Source organism: Callorhinus ursinus, unplaced genomic scaffold, assembly GCF_003265705.2.
Source record: "Callorhinus ursinus isolate GAN/ISIS: 27379988/994484 unplaced genomic scaffold, GSC_fseal_2.0 scaffold3, whole genome shotgun sequence".
Lineage (NCBI taxonomy): Eukaryota > Metazoa > Chordata > Mammalia > Carnivora > Otariidae > Callorhinus > Callorhinus ursinus.
Genome location: NW_027397065.1, coordinates 82,145,980 through 82,167,107, shown reverse-complemented (window position 1 = coordinate 82,167,107; position 21,128 = coordinate 82,145,980). Strand labels below are relative to the sequence as shown.

Below are 21,128 nucleotides of genomic sequence, written 5' to 3'. Positions count from 1 at the left end.
GATCCAGAGCATAGAGAGGTGGGAAAAGACGTGTCATCTGAGGAGCAGATCAGGCGTTAGACTTGACTCCACCCAACTTCTAAAGTAATAAAATTTGAGTCATTGTTGCTACAGCCAAGAGCGTAATATTCTTTCTGCTGACCTTCTATGCCTATTCCAGGGACTCTCTCTGGTTTTTCATATAAAATGGAGCAATTACAGGGACATTGGTGGAGACCATACAACTAATTCAATTTTCAAATATGATGACCCCTGCACTCTCCCTAGCCTCCCCTTTCCTGGATCTCTTTCCAAATTCCCACTCACTCATGTCGACACGCTGGTGTTTGTGTGGGTGTACGTGTGTGTGTGTGTGTGTGTGTGTGTGTGTGTGTGTGTGTGTGTTAGGGCTTACATGTCTGTACATGGACACTCTGAAAGCCACTTTTCAGTCTCTCGCACAGTTAAACTAGCTTCCCTTTTTCTTTCTTGAGACAGAAACCAATAGTGATCTTGCAATGTCTTTTTTCCTTCTCTTTGGATGGAGAACCCCCTTTCTCCCCAGACACGGAGCTGCCCAGTTACAATACTGAATTTCCCAGCCTCCCTCTGCAGCAAAATGCAGTCCCAGGACTGTTCCACCTCAGTAGGTCTCAACCTTGGCCGCCCTCCGGGATCATCCAGCAGATCTTAAAAACTACTCATGCCTGCCTGGGTCCCACCACCAAGAGACTCTGATTCAACCAGGCACTGGGCTGTAAATTCCCTAGGTGTGCCCAGCATATAGCCAAGTCTGAGAACCACTCTCCTGGATGAGAAGTAGCAGCACTGGATGGGAGGGGAATTATCGAAGAGAAGGACCACACTTGGAAAAGACAGAAAAGTGAGCCAGACAAAAGCATGGGTCCCTGATGATGACGTGGATCTTCTCATGAACCTTGGAGCTCCTTTTATGTAAGAGACACACAAACCTCAGTCTGATGCAAGCAATGTCGTATGTGGCGCTTCCATTATCTGCAGACAAAATCCTACACGATTACACTGACTATCACTGTTCTCCCTCTTTTTCTCCTCCCTTATTGACCCCCACTATGGACTTGAAGTCTTCTCAAATATTAGTCATATTCGTGAATAAAATTTTCATTCCCATAGTCTTAATTGTGAAACAGACTGTTTTAATATTCCACATATTTCTGGGGTTTTTTTTTTAATTTATTCTTTTCACTAGAATGCAGTTCCATAGCAATGGAAGTCTTTGTTTTATTCACCCTTCTATCCATAGCACCTAGAAGAACACAGGGCACATAGTAGGTGTTCAATAAATTTGTATCGCACATGTGTTCCTCGCACAACTCTTGTCTGTGGATTCAATGTCATTGGTAAGGATAGTTGACCAATCCCTAACATAGATAATTTTTTAAATACTTTATTTATTTGTTTGACAGAGAGAGAGCATAAGCAGGGGGGAGTGGCAGGCAGAGGGAGAGGGAGAAGCAGACTCCTTGCTAAGCAGGGAGCCCCATGTGGGGCTCCATCCCAGGACCCTGGGATCATGACCTGAGTGGAAGGCAGATGCTTAACCCACTGAGCCACCCAGGTGCCCCACATAGATAATTTTTACTTAATTTATACGTGTACATTTTCTACCTCCCTAGGGTGTGTTATTTTCCACCTATCCTTCATTCTACTTGGGTATGAATCACAACCAAATTCATTAAAACTGTCAAATCCTAAGCAGATCAGAGTCAAGGTTACCAATGGTCTAAATCTCTAAGACCTAATTTTATATTCCATATTACTCACTTCAAACACTCAAGTATACAAAGTAAATGTGAAGAAGAGAAATTTTTATCCAAACAGTATTAAGGGGTTATTAATCCTTACATTAAAATTATTGATACACATACACACAGAATAGAGTGACATTTGACAGACAGAATGCAATAAACTCATATCTCAGTGATACCCACATGCTACACTAAGATGCTGGAGAACAAAAAACTATTTCAGAAAGAGCAAAGGGAAGCAATGAACCTAGGAAATGTTAAGTTCATGAGTCCAAGGCTCGTGTGTCCAAAGCTTGACGGCTTTACTGGTAAGTGTCAAATAGAAGTGTTAGACTAGTACTGGTCTGTGCTGTTTCACTTCTCTTTATGAATTAAATTCATTCTCCATCTTAATCTGTCATCTCATTAAAGTATGTACACAACTTAAGAGTTTCTAGTCCACAGATGTTGGCACAATGATTTCCCAAGTAGAACGCTTATTCTAAAACTCAGCCTCATTTCCCCTGGACTCCGGAGTCTGTTGAGCTGTCAGCTGTGTGGCAAGGCTTGTCAACAGCAAAGTTGAAATGTTCTGCAAGATCCACGTGGCTAATTACATGTTGCATTATTTTGTCCAGTTGACGGTCTCAGACACATCCCACAAACAGGGGATAATGAAATAAAAACAGGATTATACATGCTGTGCCAAAGGCTAAAATTACAACAAGGATTTTTAACATTAAATAAATTCTATGGGGGCTACTGCTGCATTTTAAAAATGAATTTCCCTTTAAATGTTCGTTATGATGGTTCCCGAATCTCAGGGGAAAGACGGACGGACTTCCTACCTGTTGCTCAATAGGGAGCCCAGCAACATCAAGCTGTCCTCCATGCTGGCGATGATTTCTGAGGTGCTGTCTCCCCGCAAAAGGAGCTCTCCACGGGCTTTAAAGGTGCCAAAGGTGAATGCTTTGCTGTCCCACTCGTTCATCACCTGCTTCAGCTTCTGCTCAATGTCCCTCTCTTTCACTGCACTGATACAGATGTCCTATTAAAATTGCAAGCTCTTGTTTTATCACATGAAAGTCACACATCCTTCTTGAACAGTCTAGATTCAGCAAAGGTCCTAGCCTATTTGCTTCATACGTACCTATACTTTTTTTTCCATCTATAAAATGCAATATAAGAAATGGTGCATGTGTACATAGATATACAATTAGGGAAAGAGATGAAGATAGAGCTATTACCAAACAGCAGAACCTTAATTTGTAAAACTTCCCATCAAACTCTTCCGGAAAGAAAGATGACAGAAAAGATATGCAAGAATGGAATGCTATTCCGCCATGAGCAAGAAGGACGTCCCGCCATTGGCAACAGCGTGGATGGACCTTGAGGGCATTAGGCTAAGTGAGTTAAGTCAGACGGAGACAAATACTGTATGATACCCCTTATATGTGGAATCTGAAAAACCAAACTCAAAAAACAGAGTGGAATGGTAGTTACCAGAGGCTGGGGGAGGGGGAATAGGAGAGATGTTTAAGGGTACATACTTGCAACCAGCAGATGATGAAGGCCTGGAGATCCCAATACACAGGACAGGGATTATAGATAACAAAACGACCTTGTAGATATTAAACTTCCTAATAGACTAGAGCTTAATTGCTACCACCAATAGAGAAAATGATAATTGTGTGGCACAACAGGTGTTAGCTAACGCCACCGTGACCATCATACAGCAATGTAAGTGTATCAAGTCAATACAGCACACAATGTTACATGTCAATTATATCTCCATTTGGATAAAAAACAGATAATGTAATAACCTTTTCAATTTTGAAACTCTAATCAAAGACTCAAAATTTAATGTGTCTCTGATTTAACTCTAGAGGCAAATCAGTGCAGTACGAGAGAAGGAAATTAACAGAAACCTGACTTTCCCAGCCTCCTCTGCAGCCACATTTATTCCTAGAGCATTAGTCAAGCCCCACCCTTGCTCTCTTCTCTTCTCACGCTGCACTCCCTCTCCCTCTCTGGATGAGCTCATCTATGCCTGTAACCTCTTGCATCTCCAGGTAAGACCCGCATCCACTTGCCTACTAGGCCTCTGGGCTTGCATCTACCAAGGGAACCCCAAACACATTCTGTAAAATATCAAATTCATGCCCCAAATCAAGTTATTTGTACCTTGTCATTCAACTGATTCCCTTCCAATAATTCCCTATCTCAATGATAAGCACATTCATCCACTGAGATCTCTCAGCAGGAAATCTAGGGTTCCTCCTTAGCCCCTCCCCTTGTTTCTCCTACCATGGTCCCTCACTCACCAAATTCTACCCAGCTTTGCCTTCTAAAGATCTCCTCAATCTTTTCTCCCCTCTCCAGCTTCGCTACCTGCCCCCTTGTCCAATATACCATTATCTCTTGTCTGAGATATTCTTATAACCCCCTAGTTGACTTTCCCATCATTCCCACTGGCCCTCCCCCAATCCTTTCTCCACGCAGTTACCACAGTGATCTTTACAAAATGCAACTCCAACCATGTCATCTCTGCTCAAAGTATGTCTCCCAGATGGCTCCCCATTGGTCCAAAAACCAAAATCAATAACACACCTTCGTCATGCTGGCGTTCCTCTGGTTTCCCAAACACACCTCAGACCATTCACACATGCTGCCTCACCTGCCTAACACTGTCTTCTTTGAAATTTCCAAGCCCCTCCCTGCCTTGCCACACAAGCATATGGACACGCACCCCCAGCAGTCATGGACATGCACCCCAGCATTTGCTACCTTTATCACCCCCCCAACCCCCAAACAGGTTAAGCCTATTACTATAGGCTGTCATAGAGCAGATACTTTTACTTCAATGGTATTTACCACATATTGTAACTATACCATTATTTGGATAATTATTTCAGTACCCAAATTATTTAATGATCTATGAATGCAGGAAGGCATCTTTACGTCCCCAGCACTTAACACAAAACCTGTCACATAAACATTTGTTGAAGGAAGAAGAGCTGAATACCCAAAAAAGAGTTTTAATTCTCTTAGTATGGTTTACTAATCCAACATTCCATAATGTAGGAATACTATCAAAATAAATCCCATGCGACCTTCCAATCCCACCACCACCACCATATCATGCTTTCTATCAACTGTACCTCTATTTCCTCCTTGTATTTCAGAAGAGGTGCCTCCATGATATTTCTTAACTTAAAGGTTTCATTCCCCACATCCAGACTATGCCCAGTGAGAGCAGCTATCATTTTCCAGTGCCTCTCCATGATGGCCTTACCGGCCATGTGCTCTAGGAGTGGGCAGCATTCACTGAAATCATCAATGGTCTTCTTTAGATCCAAGAAAGCCTGCCAGTCCTTCAAGGCCCGGGGCAGCTTCCGACACCTGAAAAGTGAAGCCACCATGAGTGGTTATTCAAAGATAAGCCTGGATGTACCCAATCCAAGACGGCCTGCTAGCATTTCTATCAAAAACAGTCATTTTGAATACCGACAGCATTTTCAAATCTCATGACTCAGAGGGTATTTGTTAATATAACATACTTCTACATTATAGTAAATGGCTCCTCCCACTCCAGGAAAGATTTTTTTTTCAACTCCCTCATAAAAATTAACTAGAAAAAAAAGGCATTATTTTAAAGGATAGAGGTGCCTCCCAATTCAACTCAATTCTACAAATACCTTAATATTCTTAATACCTTAAGAGCCTTCTAAGTACAAAGCACAACAGAGTATATCAGGCTGTCAGCCAAAAAAATGTAACAAATGACCCTCTATTTTCTTTGGGTTCAACACTTAAAAGGATGTAGAAAAATGAGAGGGCTCTTGCTTTTATTACAGGAAGTCATCTCACATAAACCTCAAATGTTGTTAAGTGTAATATAAATAGAGATCAGCTCCCTCCAAGATGCAGAAAAGCCCCTGACTAGATTCATCCATGTTTAAAGGATGTGCTTGTCTCACCAGGCCCACACAGGGGTAATTAATAAATAGGGTCTGACAAGGGCAATGTCAACAGACAACAGCAATGCAGCACTATGTGCTTGCAAAACATCTGAGGGTGAGAAGAGAACATGACCGCCTATCAAAAAAGAAAGCATTTGAGATTCAATAGCTCTGGGCATGCTAACATTTAATTTCTCACCTGTTCTGGAACTCTGAAAGTTCACTGTTGATTTTTTCAATATTCACTTCTGACCAAAGGATATCATGATAGCTATTTACGGTTTCTATGACGCTGTTGTAAAGAGTATATATTTTCTGTAGAAGATTTAGTTGCTTCTTTATTTCAAGAAGCTGCGGATACTGAGTAACTGGCAGCCCAAAAAGCTCCTCTCCTCCAGTGTAGGTGATGTATTTCCGATAGATATTATCAAATTGATTCTAAAGAAAACACAAGTGAAAACTCAACAAGATGATTTACACATGAGTAAACATGTAAATTTCAAAAATTGGCAAATAAGCAAACATGTATGATCTCTGAGCACAGGCAAGTAAGAATAGTAAATAAATGTAACTAATTACATAGAAACTCACTCCAATTATAATCATCCCATATACATTTTTTAAAATAGTCCACAATAGGCCTTTCAATATTAAGGGGAAAAATGTATGTATCTAAAACACATTAAGGTTTTGGTTGTTTAGATGGTCACAGAAACTAAAAAGATTACCTGAAACATGATAAGCCTATCACTGGCTTCCTGGGGTTTCAAGCCACTGGCCATTGGACCATTCTGAAACAAAAAGTTAAACATAAAATAAAATGAAATGTTGCCTATGGATTTTATGAGCTCAAAGTATTTGCACATCAAAGTTAGCCTGCATGCATGTCACATCAATGACAGGAAACTTCATTTTTTAATTGTAGAAAAGGACTCAAGAAAGTGTCTCATTTGGAAATATTTTCAAGTCTAAAAATACTGCAACTTCTAAATAACACCACAACTAACACCACAATTTCTAAATTTTAAGAAATTTTGAAAATTAAAAACAAGCACTATTCATTTCTTAGGTGACAAAGGCAAAGAAGGGTCAATAAGCACTCTATAGGAAGCCCATATACTGTCTGGTTTTGAACTAAAACTCTAATGCCACAAAACTCACAGATTTTACCATTCTCATATCTATTTGAAAAGTGACATATAATTTTAACATTCCCAACAGGTTTTCCTACATTAGAACACCTTCAATATGTGGATTTCTGTGCTTCTTCATCCATGAAGTTAGTGCATGGATCCAATCTCGTAACTTTATTAACTTTGTGGTTTGGTGTGTTTTTCCTATATAATAGGCACAGACTGTACCCTTTACATATTCCCTTTCTGTAGTATATTATAACTGGCTAGAAGTTGGTCTTATTATACAACATATTCCCATAGAAGTGTTGGCACTAAAACTCATAAATGAATGACTAAAACATGAACTCCAATTGTCTTGTCTACTTTGTGTCTTCAGCACCAAGGACAGTGCCTGACACATGCTGGGTACTCTGCGGTGTTTGTGGAACCAAGGAAAGCTGTAGAAGGAGGACTGTTTTAACCATATGTGAATAGTATTTGTCTACACAAGTTTAGAAAGCTATCAAACAGCCTCAAGAACAGACCAATGATATAACATGAAGAGCACTTTTTAAATTCCTCATTTCTTAGATTGCTGTCATGAAAATAAAATTCCCACTCCTAGGGAATTTCATTAAACTTGACATATAATCTTTAAACACTTTGCATGCTCTGTTCACTCTTCCCCAAAAATACAAACAGAAAAAGCTGGAGTTGTACCAAATCATAGTCCAAGTAGAACTGGTGACAGTCCTGAAGGAAGACCTCCACGGTGCTAATAAGTTCCTTCCTAAAACCAGGCTGCAGTGAGATTAATTCATTCTGAACTTCGCTGGCACGTGCCAGGAGCTTCTCCCAAGAATAACGCAGAGTATCAACTTTTTCCATTTCTTCCTTTGCTATCAGAAGCCCATATTTGTTAAGCAGGGCATAGGATTCCTACACAAAAGAAGGAAAATTTAATTTCTGCTACTCAGATGCATAAATCTACACGCATTTAAAGCATTAAAATGGAAAAGACCAAAATGTTAGGGAAACTACCCAGAGAGTTCTACTATTCTTCTTGCAAACTCTAAAAGCTTAAATGAGCAACTGAGCCCCTAAGCTTCGGTTTCCTCATCTGTAAAATGGGAAAATTCCCTGACTGCTTCACAGGATTTTTGCAAATATCAAAAAACAACATTTTAAATGAATTTCAAAAACACTATAAAAACTATAAATCATTATACAAATAAAGGTAGTTTTATGTAGGCCCCTAAGTTGTATTTCAAGACTTCAAAATTATATCATATAAATGAAAAATATAAAATAATCTAACTGCTACTATTAGGATAATAAATCAGGGTTTTAACTCTATCCTGTCTCGTTGTGTTGGTAAGAGGTTCCAATAGTAAGACACAGAGGGAACTTGCACATCAAAACCTGAGCCAAGTCATTGCCCTCAAGATGCAAAATCCTAGACTACTCTCCTAGCTAAAAGATTAAAATTGCTTTTCATGAGAAAGGATTTTCCCTAAATAGCCCTACCCCCTCTCCAACCATTAGTTCTCCCCATACAGGTGGAATGAATACCTAATCATTAATTTGGGGAAGAGACTGTTGATTTGGACAAACCTAGCCCAGTGCCTTTCTCCCTCTTTCTTCTTCCTCCTTGAATGCATCCTCTGGTCTGCACCCCAGGACCAGTAAAGTAAAGCAGGGTAACAGAGGGGCCTGCAGGTTTCCAATGCTGCCTCTGATGCGGGAGTTGGTTCAACAATTCTGGGATATAGTGTTCACAAGCCCATAGTGTCTGTGTATGGATTTGGATGGTAATGGGAATACAGGAGTTGTACACTAAGCCACGTCGTCCAAATAAGTTCTGCCAGGAATAAAGGTTGTATTTTGATCTTGACAACAGTTAGGTGTTTGTTTGATCTTGACTACTTGACTACAGTTTTGTCTGAATTCGCAGACAGGGGCAAACAGGGGTGTCAGTTACTGGGCGTCCTCTTTAAACCCCCAGCAATGTTGCTGGTTCTAATATCACTCAACATGTGGAGATATTTCCAAAATGAGCAAATGGTTATCAGTCACCTCAATAGGTCCTACTTGAAAGTCAATGGAGATTTGCTGCTCCCTGATTTCTTTCAGTGCTGCCATAGCAATCCGAATATCATCTAGGTCTTTTATCTGACGATTTAGTTTCTTATTGAATTCTTCAACAAGTGTAAAGATGTTTTCCATCTCACTCCTGTATTTTTTGTTACAGTGACGGCCAATGACAACCATCCAGGCCTTTGTCTCAGTAGTCAGAATGAACTTCAAGTCAGCTGTCAAACCCAAATGTCCACAGATCAGTTTGAAAAATTTGAACCAGTATGAAAAGACAGAGTGCTGTTGTTCACCAATAATAAATATTTTGCAATTTATAGCCCCGTAGTGCATAAGAAAATCAAACTGAAAAAAAATTAGATTTTCCTACTTATTATATATTCATTCATATTTATAAAGCTTGTCTTACAACAATTCAGAACATATTTCGAAATGCTAAAAAAAAGCACATTATCAAAACTACTGGAAATAAGCCTCAAATGTTTATAATTATTTATTAAAGGAAGGGTAAATTTTAATTCCAGATACAACATGCTCATCTTCTTTCTCTGAATTAGCATTTATTTTCAAGGTTTAGCAGCAAAGTGTTCAAAATAGTCCAGAATATATAATTATGCAGAAAGGAATTAAAAACAAATCTACAAATTGGTCTTAAAACTTGAAGCCCATAAAAGGACAATCTTAAAGATAGCTAGAACTCTCTGGAATACTAATCTAGGTAAAGAGACAGACCAATACTGTTGAATTATTATGACTGCCTGAAAATGAGGAAAATGAACCAACCTGTGTACACGGCAACAGCACCCACATGGATGCACTCCGGCTCGGCATTAATTTCCTGCTCTAGCTTTTGAAAATAGAGAATCTGAGATTCAAATTCAGAGAGCAAGGGGTTTTCTGTAATAAACATCATAACCATTTCTTCTTTCTCTTTTTGCCAAATATGATTGTAGCGTTTGAAGCCATCCATAGATGTAGTAACCTCCTAGAATACAAATAACAGATTTGCATTGAGAGGAAAGATGTGGAAATGGCATCATGGTATAAGTGAATATTGCTCAACTGCTGGTGGGTCCCACAGATTTATTAAAATGCTTAAGTAGTGAGGTGTGTGAATAGTTAGAAATGCCACAGAACTGGAATTAGGTACATTATGGACACGGTAAGTCAAGAGTAGTAATGACAAAACTGTTAGCCTTCCTAGCCAAAAGGAGAGGGGAACATTTTCTAGAAACTAGAAAAAGAGAGTCCATGAAGACTCTTTTGGACAAGAGCCTCCTGATTGGAGCAGCCTTTCGTTCAGAAACCACAGTTCAAAATCATACCACACCAAGGGTGCTATGGGAGAAATCACTCTGAGGTCACTCTCGTCCCTTCCCTCTCCCTCCACGCCACTCCCCGGCATGAGACCTCCCCCATGACTCTCTCATTGGTCAAATCTATTGGAAGCCTCAATGGAAATCTATTAATTTTTTCCCTAAGATCAGAGGGTGGAGATAAGATCTAGAGGGGCAAACAGAATATATCCGCATCAAACTTCATTGGAAGATTGCATGGAATCCCATAAAATGTATAAACCCACTGGATTAGGATTGACATCTGTAGAATATTAAATCTTCCCATCTAGGAACACAGTATGCATTTCCAAATCTTCTCATTTTTTTTCATTACTTGTTCATTTTTAGGGGAAGATTTATAGAGACTTCACACACTCTTTATCATGTATGTTCCTGGGTATTTTTCAATGAAATGATTATTGTAAACAGGATCTTTCTCCACTATTTTTATAACTGGCTATGGATGGCATATACATTTTAAAAATTGATTTTTTTAATAACGAGTCCTGTTTACTATAAAGTGTGCCTCTGTGAGTGATACTGGCTCACTCACATTAGGTAACTAAAGAAGGATGCCAACATAATGAGGAGGTCACATCAAATGCTATTTCTCCCAGCCCTTTGTTCTGTACCAGCTAAAGCAGCAGGCCACGGAGGGGCACAATCCTGTGTGCCACAACCCTTCCACAGCTTTTTCCTTTGGGAACAATTTGGTCACCACTTCATTTTGACAATGTTCTTTGCACAGTCCGACCCGATCTTTCTGTATTTTATCCTTGTTTCCGTAGCTCGGCAGGTTCAACTGTTTCTCACTCCCACGTTTCCACCAAGTTTCTCTAACCTTTTGATAATAAAGTTCTCTATTTACTCTACCCTTATTAAATGGGTAGATATTTTACTGTGATTGTCATAGTTTTTGTAACCACACTGGTTAACAAAATTTCCTAGGTTTCGACTGCCTGCCTCAAGCCTGTTTTTCTCATAATCCACGCAAAAGAGGATTTTCAGGAATATGTTTATTGCATTACAGCAGAAATGCCTATAATTATCTTTCAACTAACAACTAACTTAACTCTCTTTGGGCTATATTTTTTTTTCAGATTAGCCTCATGGATTTACATGACATAATCATTATCATCTACAAATAATTAAAGATCTGGCTCCTCATTTCTCATGTTCATACCTGTTGGGAATCAATTTTTCCTATTGGCTTATAATTTCAGAGTTACATCTAAATGAGAAAAAAATTTTAAACTGAGATGGAATGAAAAATGCCATTATTTGGGGAAAAAATATGACATTACCAACAGCGTTCTAAATGGCCCAATCATTTCAGTAAATTTTACCAACCTGTTCGAAAACCAAGCAGCTTTACTCTACCACTCCCCACACGCAGCTAAAATGTCCCTCACAACTTCAGGTTTAATAGCTATTGAGACTTCCCACTCATGAAAATGCACAAAGCTAAGCCTGCCACTACTTATCCCCACCAAACCGATTCCCTGGCATGGGCTGAGATGCTGACATGCATACCCAGGATGAACTGCAACAGCATGAAGACATTCGCAAGCATACGATGTCTTGGTGAATGAATTACAGATTATCAAAGATGCCTGAATATGGGTAGAAATTCCAGAATCCTGAGCTCTTCCAACATCTTAGACTTTATAATATTAAGAATATACCCTAACTAAATAAGTTTTAGACTCTCATTTATCTTTTCTGACAGTGTCACTCTTTATTAGATTGGAAGTTTCTAAAATGGAGGTAATCCACTGTATGTTAACTATACTGGACTTAAAAACTTAATTTCAAAAGTTCTAAAAAAATAAAATAAAGTGGAGGTAATCTAGAGCTTTAAGGAAGAACTGCCTGAATTGCATGGGTACAGCTGTTCTGCTTAAGTTATTTTTCCTGCCAAGGTTATTTCGATGGTTCGGTCCAGCTCATCTTTTCAAGACAGGCAGTGTTGTCAGCGGATGGCTAGCCTACGGATCTGCTCAATGTAGGTCAGATTTACATTCTGATCCAATCAGCTGGGGCAAGAAGAAAAGGGCTGGGATCACAGGATTTTCTCTGACTGAGGCAGAATCACCCAGAGGGTCCTTGGCTGCGGAGCACTGGCCATGTCTAGTATGATGACTAAGTGTGTATTTATTCTTCCAGAAACAATTTGTCCATCTCGTCAATCTGGAAAAAGTCCTTCGAGTTATTCTAAGTGCCTGAGATTTGCACACTTCCTTCATATAATATAAAAGCAAGCGCAACAGAAATAACACAAAGATAAGCATTTTGTTGCCAACAGTATGCTAATTTTGACTACTATGACTTACCCTTTGATTTTCATAATCATGGCTGCTTATATTCAGAGAAAGTAATGAGCTTCATTATTGATTTATTTTATTATATTTTCCATGATTACTACAACACTTGAAAATATATCTGAATGTTTATTATCATCATAGGCTATTTACCTTTATCATTTCTGTGGAGCTTGATAAACTAAGCACTAGATAAATATTTGTTAAATTGAATTATGTGAACACTGTCCCTAGGGCAAAATTAAATATAGGACCTTCAATATATTAAGAAGGGAAAACTGAAAATGCATAAATGCAAAAGCTTCCAGTTCCCTCAGGAACACATTAAAATTAAACTTAATAATATTTCTTCACATGGTTATAGAAATGGCAGCTTTTCAAAATGTTTTCAAACAAACGAAGCTCATTCTAACAGAACTGACTAACAGAAAAGATGTATTTGCTGAGTGACAACCATTCCCTCAACAGTGAGAGACATTTTTAAAGAGTCAACAGGTCTTAGGAGCAGTGTAAATATAGATTGTTTTTAAGTAGAAATTGTCTTCAGGGTTTTGAATCTTTCTGACAAGAACTGATTCCCCTGAACAAAAAAAAAAGGAAGCTGAGAGAGGAGCAGGTTGGAAGAAAAGTTAAACTGAATTTATACCCCTGTCAAGTATAAGTTTGTACCGATAACACTACTATTTGCTCTGTTCTCCTTATTATCTTATTTCCACGTGGCAAAACACATAAATTTTCAGCTGATAGTTTAGGAGGTTTACCTGACTACACAAATATGAAAAACTGACTCTAAATCTTATTATGTTTCAAATGATACTAGTTAGTACTGGTATCACTGAGTCTCTGAAAGTGAATTGCAACACCAGTTTGCTTTGAAACATATCAAATTTTTTAATGATTAGGTCTATTAGTACTAACTAAGTAAATACATAGGTTTACAGCATTAGACAGAACACAATATGAAACACAGGAATAATCGTTCTTTTTCACCTTGCAATCTACAAACTTCTGCTGAGCACATGTCAGTTTGCATAGCTCCCCCCCATCCCGAAAGGCACAGTGGTTAAGGCTCAGGCTACGTGTAGGACAAGCTTGAGACCTTCAACCTAACACAGGTACACATGGTAAAGCGCGGGGCTCTGACAACAAGTCCTCTTGGCATACCTTTTTGGTGGAGTGGATGATTGTGCTAAGCACAGAGACTAATTTCACAATCTCTTTGTTGTCGGACACATTCTTATAATAGTTCCTGGTTTGTACAGGAATGGGTAAGTTTACAGATGCTATCTCAAAGGTACCTAAAAGCAAAAAAAAAAAAAAAAGAGCGAGAGAAGTTTATATCAAAAGCATAGGGAACATGCTTTAAAACGATGAGGGGATTTCTGAAAGGAAGACATTTCTGTAAAAGAAGGACCTCTGACAGACTGCTTCTTTGTAAAAGCAACTGAAAATGGGGAACATTTGTCAATTTTTTCAGGACTCTGGACACTAACCAAAGCGGGCAACAAGCCAAGTGGTCCTCCTTTAGTCAAGAAAAAAAATGCTAAAATTGTGGTAACAATAGTGGGTTTCGAGGTGTTTTAACTTCCATAGGCCCACTGCCCCCTCACTGGGGATGTGGTAGCCTTGAGAAACACAGCTGCAGCCTAGCAGTCACCAGAGGGGCCAGACTGCACTGGAAGCTCTGCAAGAAGCCCCAGAGAATTGTCACTCTTGGACCCATCAGGAGGTTCTCTGGAAAAGCCCCATTCAGAGTTTATCATTACTTGACCTGATTCAGAACTCACTAAGGAAAAAAAAAATCCCTATCACCAAGGCACTTGTTAAAAAAACAATCAGCAACAATTAACTTCACAGATGACTGATACAATGATATTAGTTGAGGCAAAGAAGAGGTTGACCAAAAAAATTAAAGATCTGGGGAATGAGAGATCCACAGATCTTGTAAAGCCCTGACCTATCCCCTGGGGCTCTAGAAAGTCATGCATCTGTACAGAGCTATCCACATGCCCAGGAAAGACCTAAAATGCCTCAATCTTTTAGTTGGGCTTTGCAAAATCAAGAAAATAAAAGCTAAGGCGGTATTGAAAACTTCTGAGTTTTCAGGGTGCTCCAGCATCCACACCATTCCTAGGCAAAAGGTGTGAGACTTACCGGTTGAAAGGATTAAGGAAATCTCTGTGCAATCACTAGCTGACCTTCAAACTAACCAACCAGAGACTACAATAGTGCATACCACAGGAAAGATTAATTTTACAGAATGAGTCCAGGAAGGTCAGTAGAGTCAATAATGAAACAAATAGTAACAACAACAGACTCTTGGGGGGCCGGGGGGGCCGGGGGTGAAGACAAGCAGATTTTCAGAGCTGCCACATTAAAATATCAAGTTTTGGGGGCACCTAGGTGGCTTGGTAGGTTAAGCGTCTGACTTCCGCTCAGGTCGTGATCTCAGGGTCCTGGGATCAAGCCGACTCCACGCTCAGCCGGGCGTCTGCTTCTCCCTCTCCCTGCTCGTGCGCGCTCTCTCTCTCTCTCTCTCTCTCTCATAAATAAATAAAATCTTTATAAATAAATAAAGATCAAGTTTTCAACAAAAATAAAAATGGTAAGCCATGTAAAGATACAGAAAAGCAGTGTCCACACATAGCAACAATAGCAGTCCATAGAAACTATACATGAGAAAACCCAACTACTGGAATTACTAAACAAAATTCATATCAGCTGTTATAAAACGTTCAGAGAATGACTGAAAACCCAATTGAAAGAATTAAAGGAAAGTGTAATGAGCATGCCTCACAAAATAGAGAATACCAGTAATGCGACAGAAATACAAGAGTCGACTGCAAATTCTGAGGTGGAGAACATAAATGGAATTCACGAGAGGAGCTCAACAGATTTCAGTCTCTAGGGGAAAAGATCAGTAAACTTGAAGGTAATTTTCTTAAGATAGAAGACTAAGTTATTGATTTGAGGTATTTCCTCTTTTATAATATCCATGTTTAAGGTTTTAAATTTCCCTCTAAGTGCTGTTTTAACTGCACTTCGTAAATTTTGGCAATTTCTTTTTTTAACTCTTTTGTCATGACAAAAATATATATACAGCTTTTCACTAAGCATTTTTTCTTCGCGATTTCAGATATAATTCATGATTGAGCATATTTTGAGCTTGGAAAATTCTGAATTTTAAACTATTCTAGGAAGTAAAGCTATGTTTCCAAAAAATATAAAAATTGAAATTAACACAATAACATATGCTTTTTTTGGCTTAAATAAATAATACTGTAAGTCGTGGGCAAAGTTGTTTTGAGCTATCTTTATCGTCCTCAGTAACAGACTATTTTAAAGAGGAACCTGCTTCACTTTCTTCTCATGGTTCGTTGATTTATTATTCAGGGGAGATGAGCAATAATTGAAAATTACATGGGGTCTGCCTTTTGCAGGGTTGCCTTAGAAAGAGTTTGCAGGACTAAAGGCAACATTTAATGTCATTAGCAACTTGGATAGCATATGTTCTCTAATTTTGCAGAATATAAATGAAAGCCATGAGATATACAGCAAAAATCACATGTCAGCACAACAGGACACATAATGGGTTAAAATACAAAATATCCCCTAAATGTCAGAAAATACTCATTGTGAGGATGACGAGTTTCTCTTTAAACTGTGAGACTAAAGTCCTTCTTACCCCCCTGTTCCTAGCATTACACTGGACCAGAAATCACTGAGGCAGCCCCATCTGTGACGTATACACTAAAGATACATGATTTATAATGGAGTCATTAAAATACATGGATTTTTATAGTATATTAACTTAAAATTGGCTCGTAGATTAATATTCCAATCAACACTGATTTAAGACTTGCATGGAGGGAAAAAATCCATTTGAGCTCCCTCAATGCTGGTTTTCAATGAATGGTTCAAAAGAACCAAAGGAACATTCACCTTGAGGTTCGTTTTCTCCCATTTCAACATCAGAATGACTATCTTCATTATTCTGTGAAGCAGCCATTTTTCTCTCCTGCATCTTTTTCTACAAAGAAAAAGGATATTTTTCAGCTCAGTCCCATCCATAAAAGCAGCAGCTTCCATATAAAATGATGCCTTCATCCCACACCCACCTTGGACAGCAGCTCACTGCTCCACAGTCGAACTCCCTTGGTGACACTGACGATGCACTCCACGGCTTTGTTCAGCGTCTGCTGTATGTCCTCCAGGGCAGGGACCATGGTGATGTTGGGAATGGCCAGAGTGATGTCGGCCCGGAAAATGGGCAGGCTGTTCTGCTTCATCCTAGATGTACTCTTACTGTCTGAGTTAACACAAATGAGGGAAGCCTTACTATTTTTTTTTATTTTTTTTAAGATTTTTTTTTTTTTAAATTTATTTGACAGAGAGAGACATAGCGAGAGAGGGAACACAAGCAGGGGGAGAGGGAGAGGGAGAAGCAGGCCTCCCGCCGAGCAGGGAGCCCGACGTGGGGCTCGATCCCAGGACCCCAGGGATCATGACCTGAGCCGAAGGCAGACGCTTAACGACTGAGCCACCCGGGCGCCCCCCTTTTTTTTTTAATTTAAAATGGGGTTTATTTCCTTTTAAGCCAGGAAAATTAAAGCACCTAGAACAATACATAGGAACTCCATTATCAGACAAATATTTGGGGGATGAATGAAAACTATGGAGTAACTCATTCTGCTCAATGTAATAGCAGTTCAGTGGACCCTGACACATTTTCTGCTGATACAATCTACTCCATAAAAGGCCACCCACTATGTGGAATCTGGCTTAATAATGTGAACTGTGATCTAAAATACTGAAAATGATGCTGTCCACACACCAGCAAGCTAATAAATTAGTTAAATGTAGAATAAGGAAGCGAGGCATGAAGAACAAGAAGAGCTATCAGAATTAGCCAAAGTCAGAAACAAATAACCGGTTTGGAATTTCACATAAAACACATGCCTTTTCTACCACAGTGCGTATAATTCAAACTGGGAGCAGTTAAAGAATGGAGAAGAGATAAAGTGTAAGTCATCATTTATATCCAAGGGGCTTTTAAAGTTGCATATAGGTATAAGTATTGGTACAGGCATAAATACATAAATGTGGATGTGTGTGTGTAACTTTATATAGTTGGAAATACCTGTAATATATAAAGTTGGGAAAGACGTGTGATTTAACATTCAGCATTATCAACCAATGCTTGATAAATTCTAATAATATCCCTGTGTTAAATAAAAGCCCTATCACTCTGTTCCATGCTGCCAACCAAAAATTCCTTCAATGTACCCACTTTTATTCATCTGCTTTTAATTAAGTATTAGAGATGCTTCCCCTTAAACGCCAATGTTCAAAACCAATAGGGTTTATTACCCTATCGTTTTGCAATTTTAATTAATAATGATTTTCATTTTTAATATAAAATTTAGTTTCAAAATGTCTCTAGATTTGATGGATTTTTGTGGCTCATCTGGGAAATGCAACACCCATTTCTGAATTGTGCTGACGAGAAGATGATTGTATTAAGAATGAACAAACTGGCTGGAAAGTACTAAATTGACACAAAAATAGTAAAGAAATGTTCTGCTTTGGACTAATAAGATCTACTTCATTGAACTGTTGGGATAATCAAAGTTCATAAAGTATAAACTTACAAGGAGGCTCTCAATAAATGGTGGATTTTTTAAATTATTTAAAAATAATAGGAATACACACACAAGCAGCAAACATGCCTGGGCTGCAGTAGGTAAACTGTGTGGAATTATTACCCCGGAAGTTCGTCGTGTTGGAGGAATGAATACGCCTGCGGATGGCCTCTAGTGTGTTCCTTGTAACTTTCAGAAGCGCATCCATGTTTTGGTGGTTGAAATAGGACAGCAACCCACAGGCTTCCTCCTCTAACAGCTCAGTCTCCTTCTTCTTTCTCAGGACTGTCGCCAAAGGCAGGAGGCCTGCCGGGGCCTTAAGGGATGAGGTCAAGGTGTCGGACTTTCCTTCTTCTCTCTTTGCTGTTACGAGATGAGAAGATGGAGAGAGATGGAAAAAGAGAGAACCATCTACTGCAATTAAAGAGAAGAAAATTAAGATAATTACATGCAAGTTGAATAATATGTAAACATCAGATTTCCTAGAAAGCGAGTCCATCAAAGAATAGGAAGAAGAAATTAGGGCACCGGGTGGGCCGATGGAGGCCTCTCCTACTTGGCGTGAGGAAACAGGAGGAGAGACAGGAGCTATGGCTGTAAAGGCAAGACCAGACCTCAGGGACCTGGGTTCTAATGCTCTCTCTTCCATTAACGGCCATAAAGCCTTGGGAGAATCACTTTCCTTCCCTGCCTCTCTGTGTCCTCAACTGTCCTACAAAAGGTTTGCTTTAGTATAGGCAGGGAATTTCAATGGGAATTCCAACCCACCACCCATCCTACTCTACTGATAAGGTACATGCACATAGAGTTTAACGAAAAATAATGGGATAAATGACAATATGCTCAGAATCATAATTTCAGATTTATAAATGTCCTTTAAAAAGTGGGAGAGTGTTTACAGAAGTGTGAAATCAATCACTATATAGAAATGAAATTTTAGTTTTCAGTAATGTCCTAGAAAAATAAGACCCCTTCCATGACTCCATCTCTTACCCGAACTTCCGTTTTTTGAATCGGCACTATTCATATTAGACACTTTGTCACTCTCTTCTTTGGATAGAACTTCCACATCCAGCAACATATTTATTAGCTCATTCACTGCTTCCTCCACTAATGAGCTTTTAAAATTTAGTATCTGAGCACCCTTTACACAAAGGTCCTACCAAAAAAAAAAAAAAAAACAATTAACACAGTTCATATTTGTTTGTCTAGCTCTTGAGACCACATCTGTAACAGTAGTAGAGTAATGCCATAGATTCCGTGTCTAGATGGGATTTTGGCCTCCAACGATGCTTGGCCACAACCTCACACGAACCAGGGCCAGGCATCCATAAAAGAACTCATTAAAGATAGGAAACCAACTGGAGCAGCACAGGCAGACCGAAATTACACTTACTCCTCCAACAGTGGGGAGAATACCTCTGAAAGTTTCCCAGCAGCCTCTCTGTCCATGAAGTGTCCTTTATCTCACGTCAGTCTGCTCTAGCCAGCCTTCCTTCTCTCCTCCTCACCTTTGGCAACAAGCCAGAGTCAGCCCCTAATTCACTTCAGAGATTCCTCTCCCCTCTCGTGAGATACCATGTTTCTCAAGAATGAGATTTAACAAATAGAAACTAATATGATTGGGGCACTGGGATCGATTCTGTAGAGACAGGCAGATGATGGGTGGATGGATGGATGGATGGATGGATGGATGGATGGATGGATGGAGAGAGAGACAGATGATACAGGCAGTCAGTGATTTACCACCTGGCTGGACAATAACCCCATGCAATAATAGACTCTGTTGGTTGGGCACAGTCTCCAGTGCCTTTCCAAGCCCCACCATTACTCATCTTGAGACTCTTCTTATGTGCTCATGGACCATCTCCTCCAAATGTCAGCTTCACCCTCATTTACCTCATCACAGTAACTCCCACTTCCACTCCACTGCTGCAGAGCACATGGCATTTTGATACCATTAACATAGGAACATTCTGATGAGCCCTGAAATAAACTATTAAACTTCTTTATCATCAAATAAAATATTAAATAAGAGCTTCACTCCCAACTCAGAACTTCACCCAACTACCAACCACCATCCCTAGCCTTGAGACCGTTATGAAAAAAAAGGCAGGTCAGAGACTGGATAAGGGATAGGGTAAAGTTAGCACCATCTAGTAACAAGTATAGACTCTGGCACCAAAATTCCTGGGTTCAAATCCTAGCTCTGCATGATTCTGGGAAATCTTTGGTTCCCAATCTGAAAAGTGGTAATTATGGTAGAACCTACCTATGTTTTTGGGAATAGCCCATAAGATAACTCATGTAAAATATCAGAATAGTGACTGGTCAGTACTCAGAAAGTGTTTGTTTTTATTACTGGTCAGCAAATCACACCTAACCAAAAAATCTACATTTGCCAAGCTTGTTCATCTCATTCCATAGACACTGGCTCCTTGCTCTCTGAGAGATCATTAATATTTTTTAAAGTCGTATCTTAAATCCTCTCACTCGGGGCGCCTGGGTGGCTCAGTCGTTAAGCGTCTGCCTTCGGCTCAGGTCATGATCCCAGGGTTCTGGGATCGAGCCCCGCATCGGGCTCCCTGCTCGGCGGGAAGCCTGCTTTTCCCTCTCCCACTCCCCCTGCTTGTGTTCCCTCTCTTGCTGTGTCTTTCTCTGTCAAATAAATAAAATCTTAAAAAAAAAAAAATCTGTACATGACCATCACCATAGCAGTAAAAGTTGTTTCAGTCAAGAATCCTTGATGGAGGGGCGCCTGGGTGGCTCAGTCATTAAGCGTCTGCCTTCGGCTCAGGTTGTGATCCCAGGGTCCTGGGATTGAGCCCTGCATCGGGCTCCCTGCTCTGCGGGAAGCCCGCTTCTCCCACTCCCCCTGCTTGTCCTGCCTCTCTCACTGTGTCTCTCTCTGT

At 39.6% G+C, this 21,128-nt stretch overlaps 1 protein-coding gene across 2 annotated transcripts in view; it reads right to left on the bottom strand.

Moving 5' to 3' along the window:
* Positions 1 to 21,128, bottom strand: part of DNAH5 (dynein axonemal heavy chain 5) — a 261,833-nt gene that overhangs the window by 147,681 nt on the left and 93,024 nt on the right. For both annotated transcript variants that reach the window (XM_073891083.1, XM_073891084.1), the window contains exons 18-29: positions 19,210 to 19,375; positions 18,340 to 18,579; positions 16,693 to 16,883; positions 16,517 to 16,604; positions 13,739 to 13,872; positions 9,700 to 9,901; positions 8,899 to 9,134; positions 7,543 to 7,761; positions 6,436 to 6,498; positions 5,907 to 6,145; positions 4,907 to 5,147; positions 2,594 to 2,793 (exon numbers count right to left, since the gene is read on the bottom strand). In XM_073891083.1, the coding sequence (XP_073747184.1) occupies positions 2,594 to 2,793; positions 4,907 to 5,147; positions 5,907 to 6,145; positions 6,436 to 6,498; positions 7,543 to 7,761; positions 8,899 to 9,134; positions 9,700 to 9,901; positions 13,739 to 13,872; positions 16,517 to 16,604; positions 16,693 to 16,883; positions 18,340 to 18,579; positions 19,210 to 19,375 (2,219 nt within the window). The remainder of the gene's footprint in view (positions 1 to 2,593; positions 2,794 to 4,906; positions 5,148 to 5,906; positions 6,146 to 6,435; positions 6,499 to 7,542; positions 7,762 to 8,898; positions 9,135 to 9,699; positions 9,902 to 13,738; positions 13,873 to 16,516; positions 16,605 to 16,692; positions 16,884 to 18,339; positions 18,580 to 19,209; positions 19,376 to 21,128) is intronic.